The sequence below is a fragment of the Sebastes fasciatus genome, chromosome 9 (assembly GCF_043250625.1).
Source record: "Sebastes fasciatus isolate fSebFas1 chromosome 9, fSebFas1.pri, whole genome shotgun sequence".
Taxonomy (NCBI): domain Eukaryota; kingdom Metazoa; phylum Chordata; class Actinopteri; order Perciformes; family Sebastidae; genus Sebastes; species Sebastes fasciatus.
In genome coordinates, this window is record NC_133803.1 from 35,296,463 (window position 1) to 35,309,955 (window position 13,493).

The 13,493-nt window shown below is 43.9% G+C and overlaps 1 protein-coding gene across 9 annotated transcripts in view; it reads left to right on the top strand.

Moving 5' to 3' along the window:
* ehbp1 (EH domain binding protein 1) overlaps positions 1-13,493 on the top strand; it is a 214,003-nt gene that overhangs the window by 181,215 nt on the left and 19,295 nt on the right. For all 9 annotated transcript variants that reach the window (XM_074647439.1, XM_074647444.1, XM_074647434.1 and 6 more), the window contains one exon: positions 13,293-13,392. In XM_074647439.1, the coding sequence (XP_074503540.1) occupies positions 13,293-13,392 (100 nt within the window). The remainder of the gene's footprint in view (positions 1-13,292; positions 13,393-13,493) is intronic.

The following is a 13,493-nucleotide window of genomic DNA, read 5'->3' on the forward strand; positions in this document are numbered from 1 at the left end:
AGAGCGTCGGAGAGAGAGAGAGAGAGAGAGAGAGAGAGAGAGAGAGAGAGCGCCGGGTGTCTGACGCTAAAGCTAAAGAGAGCTGACAAGCATAGAGCAGTGATACGGCGGCCTGATGGGCGAGGGAGGGTTTAAAGTCGCTGGTGGCGTCACAGACTTTTTTTTCTTTTAATTTCTTATTGACGTTGAGTGGTGCGGTCCAAACAGCCGGCGCTGCACCGTTCGGATTATCGTTAAACACTTTAATGCTTCACTGCTGGTCTTTTCTTTTCCACTCTGATTGTTTTCTACCATCTGGTTCTGAGGAAACGCTCGTAACGCTCCCCGTACGACCCGACACGCATCAAAGACCCGCCGTTTGATCATCCAGCATGTCAACGCGTATTCTGCTTCCATCTTATGTTTACTATGAGTCCGTCCTCCGTGTGTGTGTGTGTGTGTGTGTGTGTGTGTGTGTGTGTGTGTGTGTGTGTGTGTGTCTTCCTGGCCTTCTCACCCAGGCTGTGATAGAGACCGGGCGGTCTGGGCTTTAACAGACAGAGGCTGCCTCCACCAGCCCATAGTCTGCCACTCTCTGATAATGTTTATTGATCTGCAGCAGAAACACAATTTGATGGAGTGGAGGAGATGTGGGGGGGGGGGTTGTATTTGTGTGATTGTCACAGCTTGGCTGCTTCTGCTAGAAAAACAGTCCATTTGTTTTGTCCTAATCTGACCCCAGTTTAGTCCCTTTAAATTAAAGAATCAAATACTGGCGGGTGTTAATTTGGGACCCTGCAGGCATCGTACGGTTCCGTCGGTACTGTAGAAAACGCGAACGTCACGTTTTTAGAATTTTGGCATGGACTTGGTACCGAAGTATCGGTTCTTGTTTCATCCCTACTCTCTACTCTCTCTTACTCCGGCTGTCTGTGCTTCGTAACGTCACTACTCCACTGATCGTTCACTGTTAAACCTCACCTCAGTGACTCTGCGACTTGCCGTAAGTAGGTTTAGTTTATACGGAAGTCAGCTCGCTACAACGGTACACATAGAAAGGGCCGCCGCTCTGACCATCTTGCTGCGTTGATTTGAATGAGAACGTCCGTTCTACTCCTATATTCTAGTTCTATGGTTGATCCTTTACTCTGGACGTTAGCAATAAATAGTCAGGATCAAGACATACAAACAACCCTGGTTACATATACATCCATTGTTGAGGGTATAAATTCATTCTGTAAACTTCATTTTTCTCAGCTGCATTATAGTTTTAAACTAACGGTTTAGATGTGATGATGAAGGCTTCGAGAGTCTGGAAATATTTGGTTTAGGTACCTTGAAAGTGCTTGAATTGTACAAACGCTGTTCATAAATGACTTCTCTAAACACACTCTTCATCAATCTGTACAAGCAACACAAAGTGTGTGTGTCTCTGTGTGTGTGTGTTCAAAGTGAAGACTCCCAATATGAACGTTTCATCTCCAGAGTGAGTCTATTATGTGAACTGTGTTTGCCCGACCCCCGCCCCTCCTCTTCTTCACCTCTGAGGTGGAGGAACGAGAGGCGTCTGGAGGTCGCTCTACTGTTAGCTCTGAGGTCAAACCTGTTTGCCCAGGGCTGAGTGTGTGTGTTGGAGAGCAAGGAGGCGTGTGTGTTTAAGAGAGAGGAGGAAACATATTAGCGGGACAAACCTACCGTCGGTGTTTAACTGCTCTGTGAACACAAACGTTCAAACAGGGACATGATAGGCGCTGCATATGTAAACTCTCCTGCTCATTAAAAGAGGCTTTGACGATCCCACCGTCCGGAGAAACTGTGTTCATGAATCAGAGCTGCAAGATGTTACAAGCACCAATAATCAGCATGATTATTAAGAAAACGTAAAGGTGCTTTGTCCAACGTCATCTCTTAGAAATACAATCTGTTGAGAGAAACACGAGAGGAGACGTTTTGAATGAATACATCTGTAAAGTCTCAAATCAAACGTGGTTCTGTGTAGGAACTCACAGCTCACTTGTTGAAGGTGAAGAACAGGTTGTGGTCTTGGTTAAATATTGAAAAGTCAACACTGTTTGTTTCATTAAATATTTAACTGAAACCACAACATGTCCTGAACCATAACCAACGATGCCGAAACAAACCACGATCAGGATGCTGACCACAGTCTCCACCCTGAACGTTCCCACTACTCCCATGCAGCTCCAGAACGTATATACCATACAACTTTATTATCAGTTTTCACTGAGATTCCTTTTGCATCCTTAATCTGGGTTTATGCTCGCCATCGTGTCCCCGGAGCGAGTCAAACATGACATCATCACGTATTGTTGTAAGTTGTCGCAGCGCTTGGTCGTGCATCTTTAACGGGAGGTTTTCAGACAGGACGGCCACAATAAGAGAAAAGCAAATAACTTAAATTAAGAAGTAAAGTAATGAATTAGAAAGACAGAGTTTTAAGTGCTTTAAAAGCAGGAGATCTCTATTCAGCCAGCAGGATCTAATAGTTTACAGGATATTTAAACCTTTTAACCTTCACTACGTTATAAAACTTGACTCCTTTCTTTACCGTGAAGACGATAAAGTTACGTCCATGAATACGAGGTATGAGTTCACAGTTAATTAGGAGTTTGTTTTATGGCGTTTTGCCGGTAACACTCGTTGACTTCTTCGTTCTACACAGAATATTTTGTTTGGTGTTTCGGAGAACGAACGACGCGTTGAGCATAAATGCCTTTGTGCGTGCTCGTAGCTCGCGCTCCATCTGTGGAGGCCCCACGCCACGGCGCCTCGCACCAGTAAACAAAGCTTTAGGCACTTCCGTTCAAGAAATGTGCACACATGTTAAACATACAGTTACACATAGGACACTTCCGTAGACGTACAAACAGTTAAGACAGTTAAACACATCACATTATATCCTCTAGATTCAGATCTCATTTAGCAGAACACTGATTCTGGTTCAGCTCGTCCATCACTGGAGAACATTTAGCCGCTGAGTTTGATCCAAGCAGCAGTTACTGTAAAACAAATCAGTAGTATGTGTTATAAACCTTATTTCTAGAAGACAGAGTTGTGGTGTCTGAGAGTCATGCTGTATTTAGCAAACATTATTACCAGTAATTATTAAACATATGTCTTAGAGATATACTTTTAATGTTTATTTAGTATCATCATCAGGCAGCTATCATGGTGATGGAGAGACAGAAGGACAGTTTGCAGATATCAAGGTGCAATCAAGAAACGCAGTTTTACAGATCTGTGGATTAAATCAACTAATGGAGTGTTAATGTCTTTGCACACCAAGTCCGTATTTTTCTTCCGAAATTGTCGCACGTTGAAGATTAAATACGACCTCACGTGTCAGTCACGTTTAAACGCAGACTCCGACCACGTCCGTCATTAAAGTTTTCAGAACAGGTTTGATTTTCTGCGTTTTTTTGCATCCATCAAAAGAGTGTTGTTGTGACCACTCACAGCCACCGTCCGTGCAAACCTCATCCTCCAAAACGATAAACACTAAACATTTACTTCATCTCCCGACACAAAGCACTTCATGATAAAGAAATAAAAGAATAAAGAGATGCAGAATTTAAAGGCAGATTGTGGCAGCTGATTGCAGAAAGGCTGGACTGTTTCTGTGCGTTGTTACGAATTAAAACAACTTGTGTGAAAAGACCTTTAGTTGAATAAGAGTTTCTTCGGTGGAGGACAGCCGTATACCTCCAACCTTAATACACTTTGTAATTAGAAATCAATAATTATGCAGCCCCACTTCTGATTATGGAAACGAGCCATTTCACCCCCCAGCCAGCCAGTCACACCCCCACTCCTGCTCCTCTCTCTCTCCTCTACCTCCACCTCTTTTGTAGCTTGTAAAGCAAGCAGTGGTTGACAAATGACACCGGTGGAAAAGGCAGTCATTGTGCCTCAGTGTGAGAGAAGCTTTTCCTTTTTTCTCTTTCTTATTTTACTTTTCTATCCGGGGTGAGAGAGGGAGGGAGGGAGAAGGAGGGAGGCAAAGAGGTGAGTGTGAATCGGTTAATGTGCTCCATTCAGCAGACATTATACACAGGTTCAATAAAGCAGGAATCTGCTCTATACGCTGGGGCCATTGTGCCATTGAGGGGCGGCTAAAAAGGCCTCGAACAAGCCTCCCCGGAAAAAAGAAACAGCCCTCAGCACCACTCCAGTAGAGAGCTGATAGAAAGGAGAGAATCACATGTGAAATGTAGAGTAGGTTTGAGGTTGGGGGGGTTGATTCTTACACATATCACAAGTTGCTGAGTTGGAAATTGCAGCAACTGTTGCACTCAGTGGACATCGCTCTGAATAAGAGCTTTAAAAAATGTGTTTTAGAGTGAAGAAGAGAGAGAAGAGAGAGACGAGAGAGAAGAGAGTAGCTCTAAATCTGGTTATTCTATTTACCTAAACCTGACTGATTTGGCCACAGCTACTGCCGGGTTCAGATGATGCTTTCTGGCTGAATCTCTCTGCGTGTCTCCTTCCTAACAAGACACTCCTCTACTCACATTAATTAAATCAATTCTTCAGTAGGCCACTTACGAACAATCCCCCCCCTCCGGTCCTCGCCACAGAGCTCTCTGATTAGGCCGGCCCCTGTCATGCATATTCACATCGCTCCAGTGACGGCCTTTTAACGAGCTCTTACCTAATCACAGGAAACAATGTTCATCCTGTTCTTTTTATTCCTGGAGGTCTTTTTTTTCACGTTTCCTTTCATGCGTCCGTGGCTTTCATCTCGTCCTCCGATCCCCCGCTGATACGAGACGGGCTCGACGGTCGGACGGAGAGAGACACAAGCCCGGCTCGTCCCTAAATAAACAGCAATTCAGAAAGTGACTTGGACACAGAAGAGAAGTTGGGCTCTACGTCCTCCCTCTCCCTCCTCCTTCTCTCCTTCTTCCTCCTCCTCCTCCTCCCTGCCTTTTTACATGTCCGATAGACAAATTGGATTAGCAGCTATTGGATTAAATGGCAAAATGGTGGGATAAGAAATGAGATGAACGTGCTGTGATCACAGCTTTTAATGTTTTTCTCTTTCTGTCTGGTTCATTTCCTCCTGAAGCTCCTTCCTTCCGAGAACAGAGAGGAGACGTTCCTCTAGTGTAGGACTTCTTCTGCTTACCTTGTTTCATAATGTTCAATCAAATCTCTGTAGTTCTTAAGGCTGTCCCTGAACTAGAAGGTCAAGTACTGACCCCTGCGTCGCCCCCAGTATTGACGTATTGACTAATGTTTCCTCAAAGGGACTAATTGCATTGAAGCAATTAGTCACTTTATCGATTAATTGAACGACTTTCTATAATCACTTAATCATTTAAGTGATTCATTAAGTAAAAATGACAATTATTTGCTATTTCCTGCTTCTCAAATGTTTTCTTCTTTTCTCTGTTTTCATATAAATTGAATATTTTGGGGTTTTGGACTGTTGCTGGAACAAAAAATAGTCGTTTGAAGACGCCACGTTGGCCTCTGGAGAATTTTTTCTCCACTTTCTGACATTTCATAGATGAAAAGATGAATTAAACAAATAATTGACAGTAAACTGACAGTCATTAATCGAAATAGTCATTAATTGCAGCTTTAATGCAACATTGAATCACCAGAGGCCCCACGCTACGATATTATCACCATACTCGATCTTATGGTAATTTTAAACATTTTGTGATATGCTGAGTATTGCAATAAGTTATACTGCCATTTATTACCTTTTTTTCAAATTATGTTTGTTAACATCTGTTTTTTCTGTTTTATTCAATAAGATAGGGTTTTTTTCATTCCAGTTTTCCCTCGCCAAAATTTAGCGTAACTTTGGAGCGTTATTTTTGCGTTCTTCCCGACAAGCTAACATAACATGATATTCATCAGGTTTCATGTGATGCCAGTATCTTCTCTCTAGCTTTAAGACTGAGCCCATCACATCCTCTGACAGACAGAATAGGAACTTCAGATTGTTAAGAGGTTAATAGTTTATATAGTAAAATACCGTGATACTATGGTGTATCGATTTTTATGCCAAGCCAAGACAACAGGTCGCTCCAGCTTCACATTGAACGGACAGACATACTGTAAAAGTGGCAACAAGGTAAAGACACTTAGTTTTTAGAACCAATATGCATTATATTGAAGGGTCAAATTATATTTAAGGCCTCTCAGATTCTTCAGATCATGTCTAGAAGAACTACAAGACTACTATGATGCGCAGGCTGGTATGGACATTTTCAGATCTTTTTTTTAGATCTTTTTTTCGGACATTTTTTTTATCTTTTTTTCGGACTAACTGTTGCCAAGCTTCCCCAGCTCTGAAAGTCTGCACCACCTAGGCTTTTAAACTAAAATTAATAAATAAAAGAAATATCTTCAAGCACAAAATAATAGACGTTCATTTATGTTTGCAAAGGTTTTTTCCCCCCCATCCTTAGTGCATCTATTGGTGGCTGCTTGAGTCACCAAGAAACAATAAAGAGTGCACACTTTGAGGAGAGTAAAACCCTTCACACTAGCGTTGGCGTCAAACGGAGGCTCTCTACCTGCTCGACAGATTCTCAAATACATTACACAAATACAACGGTGTCTGCTCGGCAGCTTTGGGCGTCTTAGCAAATGAAAAGAGTCTTTTTACAAGTCTTTACTCACTAAAACTACAGCCTTTAGTGAGACTAGCATAGCAGCATTACACACTTAATTAAAAGCCAGCGCAGGCCAGCAGCAGCAGCAGTTTGACCACCTCAGGGTGGGTTTCATTATTCCTATCTCCCCTGAATGGAACAGTGGCCAAGATAGCTATCTTAATCTTATTTGGCTATAGAGGCACACGCTGTCTTTTCACCCCGTTTTCCCTTCTTTTCTTTTATTTCTTACTCTCTCTCTCTCTCTCTCTCTCCGTGTCTCGTATGGATGCATACAAACACACACTGAGCCTTCTCTAACCAGCCTTCAGGAGAACCGTCTTCCTCCCTGCTGACACACACACGGCGGCGGTGGCGGTAGTTCATGTCATTGTGTCCCGGTTGTATTTGTGAGAGTGAAACAAGAGAAGAGGGAGATCAGATAGAGGGGTTGTCGGGATGTGTGTATCAGTTGTATCTTTGCTCTGTGTGTGTGTGTGTGTGTGTGTGTGTGTGTGTGTGTGTGTGTGTGTGTGTGTGTGTGTGTGTGTGTGTGTGTGTGTGTGTGTTTCCACATTGATATCTGAGGTAACACCAAACATGATATTAATGATGATAAAGAGGAACCCTGGTGTATCTCCATCACACATATTCCACTAACCCTTTGATGTCCTGATCAAACATTTGTCCCGATGCCAAACTCACAGTCTCAGTAGCCCTGCTCTGAGAAAACGGCGTGTAAGGCAAAGCAGCAAGACCCAGAATGCAACCTGCCAAAGCGCCAGATGCTTTGATCCAAGATGGCCCCCTGAGAGCCAGCACGGATCCACGGCTTCTCGGAGCCAAGGCTGGATTCACAGACATGGTGTCAGCGGAAGCTGCCAGCGATATTTACACCATTTGTCTTCATACAAAACAACGACAACACTCTGTTGTTGTCACTCCCAGCATATGCCACTCGCTGCCACTCGCTGCCACTCGCTGCCACTCGCTGCCACTCGCTGCTCAGTGATGCTTCTTTAGAAACAGGGTTTGTTCCTGTGGGATTCAAACCCTCAACCCTGCATTACAGCCTTCAGTTATCAGTACAGCTCTTTACATCGTCTGCATGGAGAAAACTGTGTGTTGCATATTGTTTCTGCTCACTTTCAGTAACATAATGCAGTTAAGTTAATGCACGCATTAACATTAGTGTTTAAACAATTAGTCCATTGATTGATTGATTGATTAGTTAAGACAGAAAACAGTTGTGTTAATCAACTAATCATTTAAAGAATTTATCACAAACGTTCTCCGGTTCTAGGGCTGCACAATTAATCAAGATGTTATCAAGATCACAACATGGCCTGCTGCAATTTATTTAAATCACAGGATGACGAGGAAATGCAATATTTATTAACGGCAAAATGCAGTCGTTATTAAATACAGCAGGATTAAATGAAATAGGTATTTTTTGAATGCCACTCCGCCAAATTGATTGTGAAGTCCTCCACTATCTAATGTGAAATGTGTCTTATATTTCATCTTAATGTGTATTAAAGAGTTTTAGCTCTCTAACATAAACAGTAGTCTCATTAGATGTGACTCGATGCCGGCCCACCTCTGTCTCTTTAAGAGTCAGGTAGTATCTGGAGGTCAGAGGTCATCTCTGGAGAGGTTGAGTGAAGGGAGGAGGATGCTGAGCAGCTGTCGAGCGTCCTGCTTCACTCGTCCTCCCCACATCCCTCCTTTCTTTCTTGGCTTTGAAATGGCTCACCTGCTTGCCCTCATTCCCTCCCTCCCTCCCTCCATCCCTCCCTCCTCCAGTCGCCTCCACATTCACCATCCCTCCCTCATCTCTCCCTTTCTCCTTCTCTCCTAGCCTACCTTTCCTCTGACCTCCCTGCCTCCTTCCTCTCCTCTCTCTCTCCCTCCCTCCTTTCATAAGACGTGGCTGTTGGTTGGCTGGTAGCTGCTGGCTGGCTAGCGGTGGGGGATATAGCTTTATAATCCCCCCTCGTCTTCCAGCCCGCCTCGCCACAATGTCACAGGAGCTTAATATTTGCCATTATTATTTGCTTGTTTTATTTGACTTCGAGGCAGCACAATGACCTGTCAGCGCCGGCTTTATCCCCCCTCCGAGTGTCGTCCGTTTCAAAGTTGACTACAGTAATCCACGAGCCCCCGATTCCGCTAAATCCTGAAGCTTTCTTTCATTCGCTCGTTCTTTTTTCCCTCTCTCTCTCTCTCTCTCTCTCTCTCTCTTCCCCCTTCCCGCTCCACCCTCCTAAATGAAATTACATACATCTGCTGGCTCAGAGTATCACAAATGTCCACACACTCACCGGTGTCCGTGCACACATCCACGCGCCCGCCTTTTGTCGTCAATGACGCAGCGGCCCGGTCCTCCCTCTCTCTCCTCTGCAGTGAGCGCTGGCTGACTGCTTTCCTCCTCTCCTCCTCTCCTCAGCAGATGAATCAGTCCTTTATGCAGATTGTGATCATGTTCAGGTTGTTTCTAAAGTTGATTGTCTTGCTGTAAAAGCAGATTAAAACACGACATCACTGAATCCATCAGAAAGCCACATTTTAGAGACAATAACTGAAAGGAAATATCTCATCATACAGTTTGTCTTCCATCATACAGCACACCGATGCCTTTCTCATTATTCAGACCCCCAATTAATAAAGAAGTGGTATGAAATGTCTTCTTAGTGTTAATTCTGTTATGATGCCTGTCGCAGCTCCCCAGCTATTAAACCTTCCTCTTGAGAAAGGGAGCGAGAGATAATAACATAAGCCTTAAAGACGATCTTTCATCTGTTTTCATCCATTTCTTCTCTTCACAGACGCGCTGAGTGTCAGATTAATGCTGCCGTCGCTGCTTAAATGGCCTCCGGTGCCAACAAAGCTTATGTCCCAATTGTAGACATAAACAGCGCTGAGTGAACTGACCACAGCCGAGTTTATTCACACGGTGACGGAGAGGAAGAAAGAAAGAAGGAACAACAAAACAGCTTTAGTCAGTCAGCTTTAACACACATACTGAACCCAAAACACCCATTACGTCTACATCTTATAACATCTTATTACTCTGCTGTTCATCCTGTAAATTAATCTGGAAAGACTCAAATCACACATCTCAGTGTTTGATTCTGTAATTAGTTGTAGGAGAAAGTTAATAACATTTAAAAACATGTAAAGGCCCCATCCTGTCAAAGTTAACGTGATAGCAACATGGAAACGCAAAGTTGTTTTAACGCCACTAATTTCTTTAAAGCATTAACGCAACTTGCAATGTTTAGGTTGTCATTTTAAAAGCTAGAGTGAAGATAGTCCATCCATCCATCTTCAACCGCTTATCCGGGATCGGGTCGCGGGGGCAACAGCTCCAGCAGGGGACCCCAAACTTCCCTTTCCCGGGCCACATTAACCAGCTCTGACTGGGGGATCCCGAGGCGTTCCCAGGCCAGAGTAGAGATATAATCTCTCCACCTAGTCCTGGGTCTTCCCCGTGGCCTCCTCCCAGCTGGTCGTGCCTGGAACACCTCCCAAGGGAGGCGCCCAGGAGGCATCCTTACTAGATGCCCGAACCACCTCAACTGGCTCCTTTCGACGCAAAGGAGCAAGGACTCTACTCCGAGTTCCTCACGGATGACTGAGCTTCTTACCCTATCTCTAAGGGAGACGCCAGCCACCCTCCTGAGGAAACCCATTTCGGCCGCTTGCACCCGCGACCTCGTTCTTTCAGTCATGACCCAACCCTCATGACCATAGGTGAGAGTAGGAACGAAGATTGACCGGTAGATCGAGAGCTTTGCCTTCCGGCTCAGCTCTCTTTTCGTCACAACGGTGCGGTAAAGCGAATGCAATACCGCCCCTGCTGCTCCGATTCTCCGACCAATCTCACGTTCCATCGTCCCCTCACTCGCGAACAAGACCCCGAGGTACTTGAACTCCTTCACTTGGGGTAAGGACTCATTCCCTGAAGATAGTATCATATAAAACTATAAACCTGATGAATCCATCGGTACCAACCATGTCAGACTAGCTGGTCATGAAGGAGGTTAAATAACGCTCCAAACTGTCATGTCCATGTTCAAAGGGGTCCCTTGACCTCTGACCTCCAGATCAGTGAATGTAAATGGGTTCTATGGGTACCCACGAGTCTCCCCTTTACAGACATGCCCACTTTATGATAATCACATGCAGTTTGGTTCAAGTCATAGTCAAGTCAGCACACTGACACACTGACAGCTGTTGTTGCCTGTTGGGCTGCAGTTTGACATGTTATGATTGGAGCATATTGTTTTATGCTAAATGCAGTACCTGTGAGGGTTTCTGGATCAATATCTGTCATTGATTTGTGTTGTTAATTGATTTATAATAATAAATATATACATACATTTACATAAAGCAGCATATTAGTCCACTCCCATGTTGATAAGAGTATTAAATACTGGACTAATCTCCCTTTAAGGTGCATTTAGAACAGATAAAACGTGATTAATCACAGTTAAATATTTGAAATGATTGATTGTTATTGAAGATGTTGTCTTAATGACACCAAACCAGCATTTTTGCATTTGTCAACAGATCATAATTGTAAATAAAGGTCTATTTTAGTGCACCATAAAACTTTAATAACTTAGATTTACTTGTCATCTCATGAAGTCTCTGCATTGAGATGCAAAACTGCAGTAAAATAACTCCTTAATAACTGCTCTTCAAATCACTGAACCTCTTTTGAAATCCTCCTGATGATCTGACGGGTCGTGTTTCAGTCTCTCCTCCAGACGGAGGCCGTTGTCGTGGCTGAACATGTGAAGGTTTCCCTTCAGCGTGCTCTGTGTCCGTATCAGTTGTGTTTGTCCCGTTGAACCCTGTAAGTGAGTTACAGCATAGAGCTTTAGCCCCGGGCGTGGGCGAAGCTTCCATTAGCCATGCATCTGAGCCGTGCTAGCTGTCTCTCCGTGTGTAGAGCAGGTATTACACAATTTACACACTCACAGCGTCACAGAGGAGGGTTTTTATTCTGAAGGCCCGCTGAGTGATTGGTGGGATATGTGTTGCCCTACAGTGAGAGAGGCTCCGCTCTGTAAAGGCGCTTCGTCGGTAATCGCTGAGTTAATCCCGCCCCAGTTGAAGCCGTATTGACGTTGTGAAGACATGGTGTGAAGTATGTGAATGTTTACACAGGGAACAGTGTATTTACACACACACACACACACACACACACATACATATGAATATCTGGTGGACATATTGACTCCACAGCAGCAGAAACACTTCATCTCTTTCATGTGCTTGTATAAACTGTGTGTTCTAATTTAGTCATTTAAAGACACAGATGATGGAAGAACATGACCTTTTCTCCATCAGGCTCACTCTACTGGAACTGATGGTATTATATTAGCACCTGTCTTTATGGCTTTAAAGGAAGGGTGGGCGATCGGGAGAAACTAGCAAGAGTACACGAGATTTTTAGAAATGATCCAGCCAGAATAACGAGCCCGGTGTTGGCAACTCTATTCCAAAGAAGGTAGTTAGCAGAACTAGCTGCAAACAGGATAAAACGCTCACTATATCCTGACAGTAGTACATGGGACAGGTAATCTGAAAAATATCATGTTCCTCTGTGTCCTCCAATGTCCTCCGGTGCTCCTAACGGCATCTGCAAGATTTCACAGACCGGGTGAAAACAACCAATCAGAGCTGATCTGGAGTCTGCCGTCTCCACCGCAAACTCCGAACGGTGAAACTAGGCAGCGCTGATCAAATATGAATCAATATTCTGTTACTGTAATGCCTATTTTCTCTCCTCAGATGTTCTCAGAAACATCTTGATGAGAAAGTTTGTGACCCGGCAGCGATGTTGAGATCAAGTTGAGGAAATACCAAGCACCGCCCACCAGCCGGAGCACAGCCAATAGGAGCGCTCTCTCTCTCTGAAATGACCTGTGATTGGTCAAAGTCTCCCGTCTACTAGGCTAGATGTTCTAAAGCCTGAAAACAGAGCCATGAGGAGGAGCAGAAGTCTAGTTATCCCTCAGAACGCTTGAATTACAATATGCTGAAAGGTTATTATGGAATTTTAGCCCAATGATGCCAAAAATATATACCGCCTACTGCAGCTTTAAATCCAATCCTGTCACTTTAATTATATAAATTCAATGTAAATGTTAACACAAATTAGTTTTAACGCCACTACTTTCTTTAACGCAATACTGCAATCGATCTATCTGAGGTCGTAGCGGCTCAGTTCTAAAGCTAGAGTGAAGATACTGGTATCATGTGAAACTATAAAACCTGGTGAATCCATCGGTACCGACCATGTCTTAGAAGGAGGTTAAATAACGCTCCAAGTATGCCCTAAATGTTGTCGAGGAAAAACTGTCATGACCATAGAGAGAAAGACGCTAAGTCGGCAACACTGACAGTCCGTCGCTTCAGGCCCCCCTCCAAAGACACTCCCCCAAAATCATATCATGATGAATATAAAGATATCATGATGAACGTGAACAGCGAACATGGCTATAGTTAGTACTCACAGCTGTCCAGCTAGCAGCTTGTGGAAGACTCCAGTGACTCACAATGAGTACACACAACTGAGGAATAACTCTAACCAGCTTATTGAATGGGTGAACCATCATTCATCATCCATGTGTTTAACTCTGCTTGTTTCTCTGTGTCTGTGTGTTCCAGGCAACAACAAGGAGGAGGAGGAGGCCATGATGCAGGAGTGGTTCATGTTGGTCAACAAGAAGAACGCACTCATCAGACGACAGAACCAGCTCTCTCTGCTGTACGTATCTCACGTTTTCAACCTACACACCGTGAGCATCTGGTTCTATGTTTCTGTGCACTGAGAAGCAGTAAGAACCAGGAGACATCACACGTGTGTTG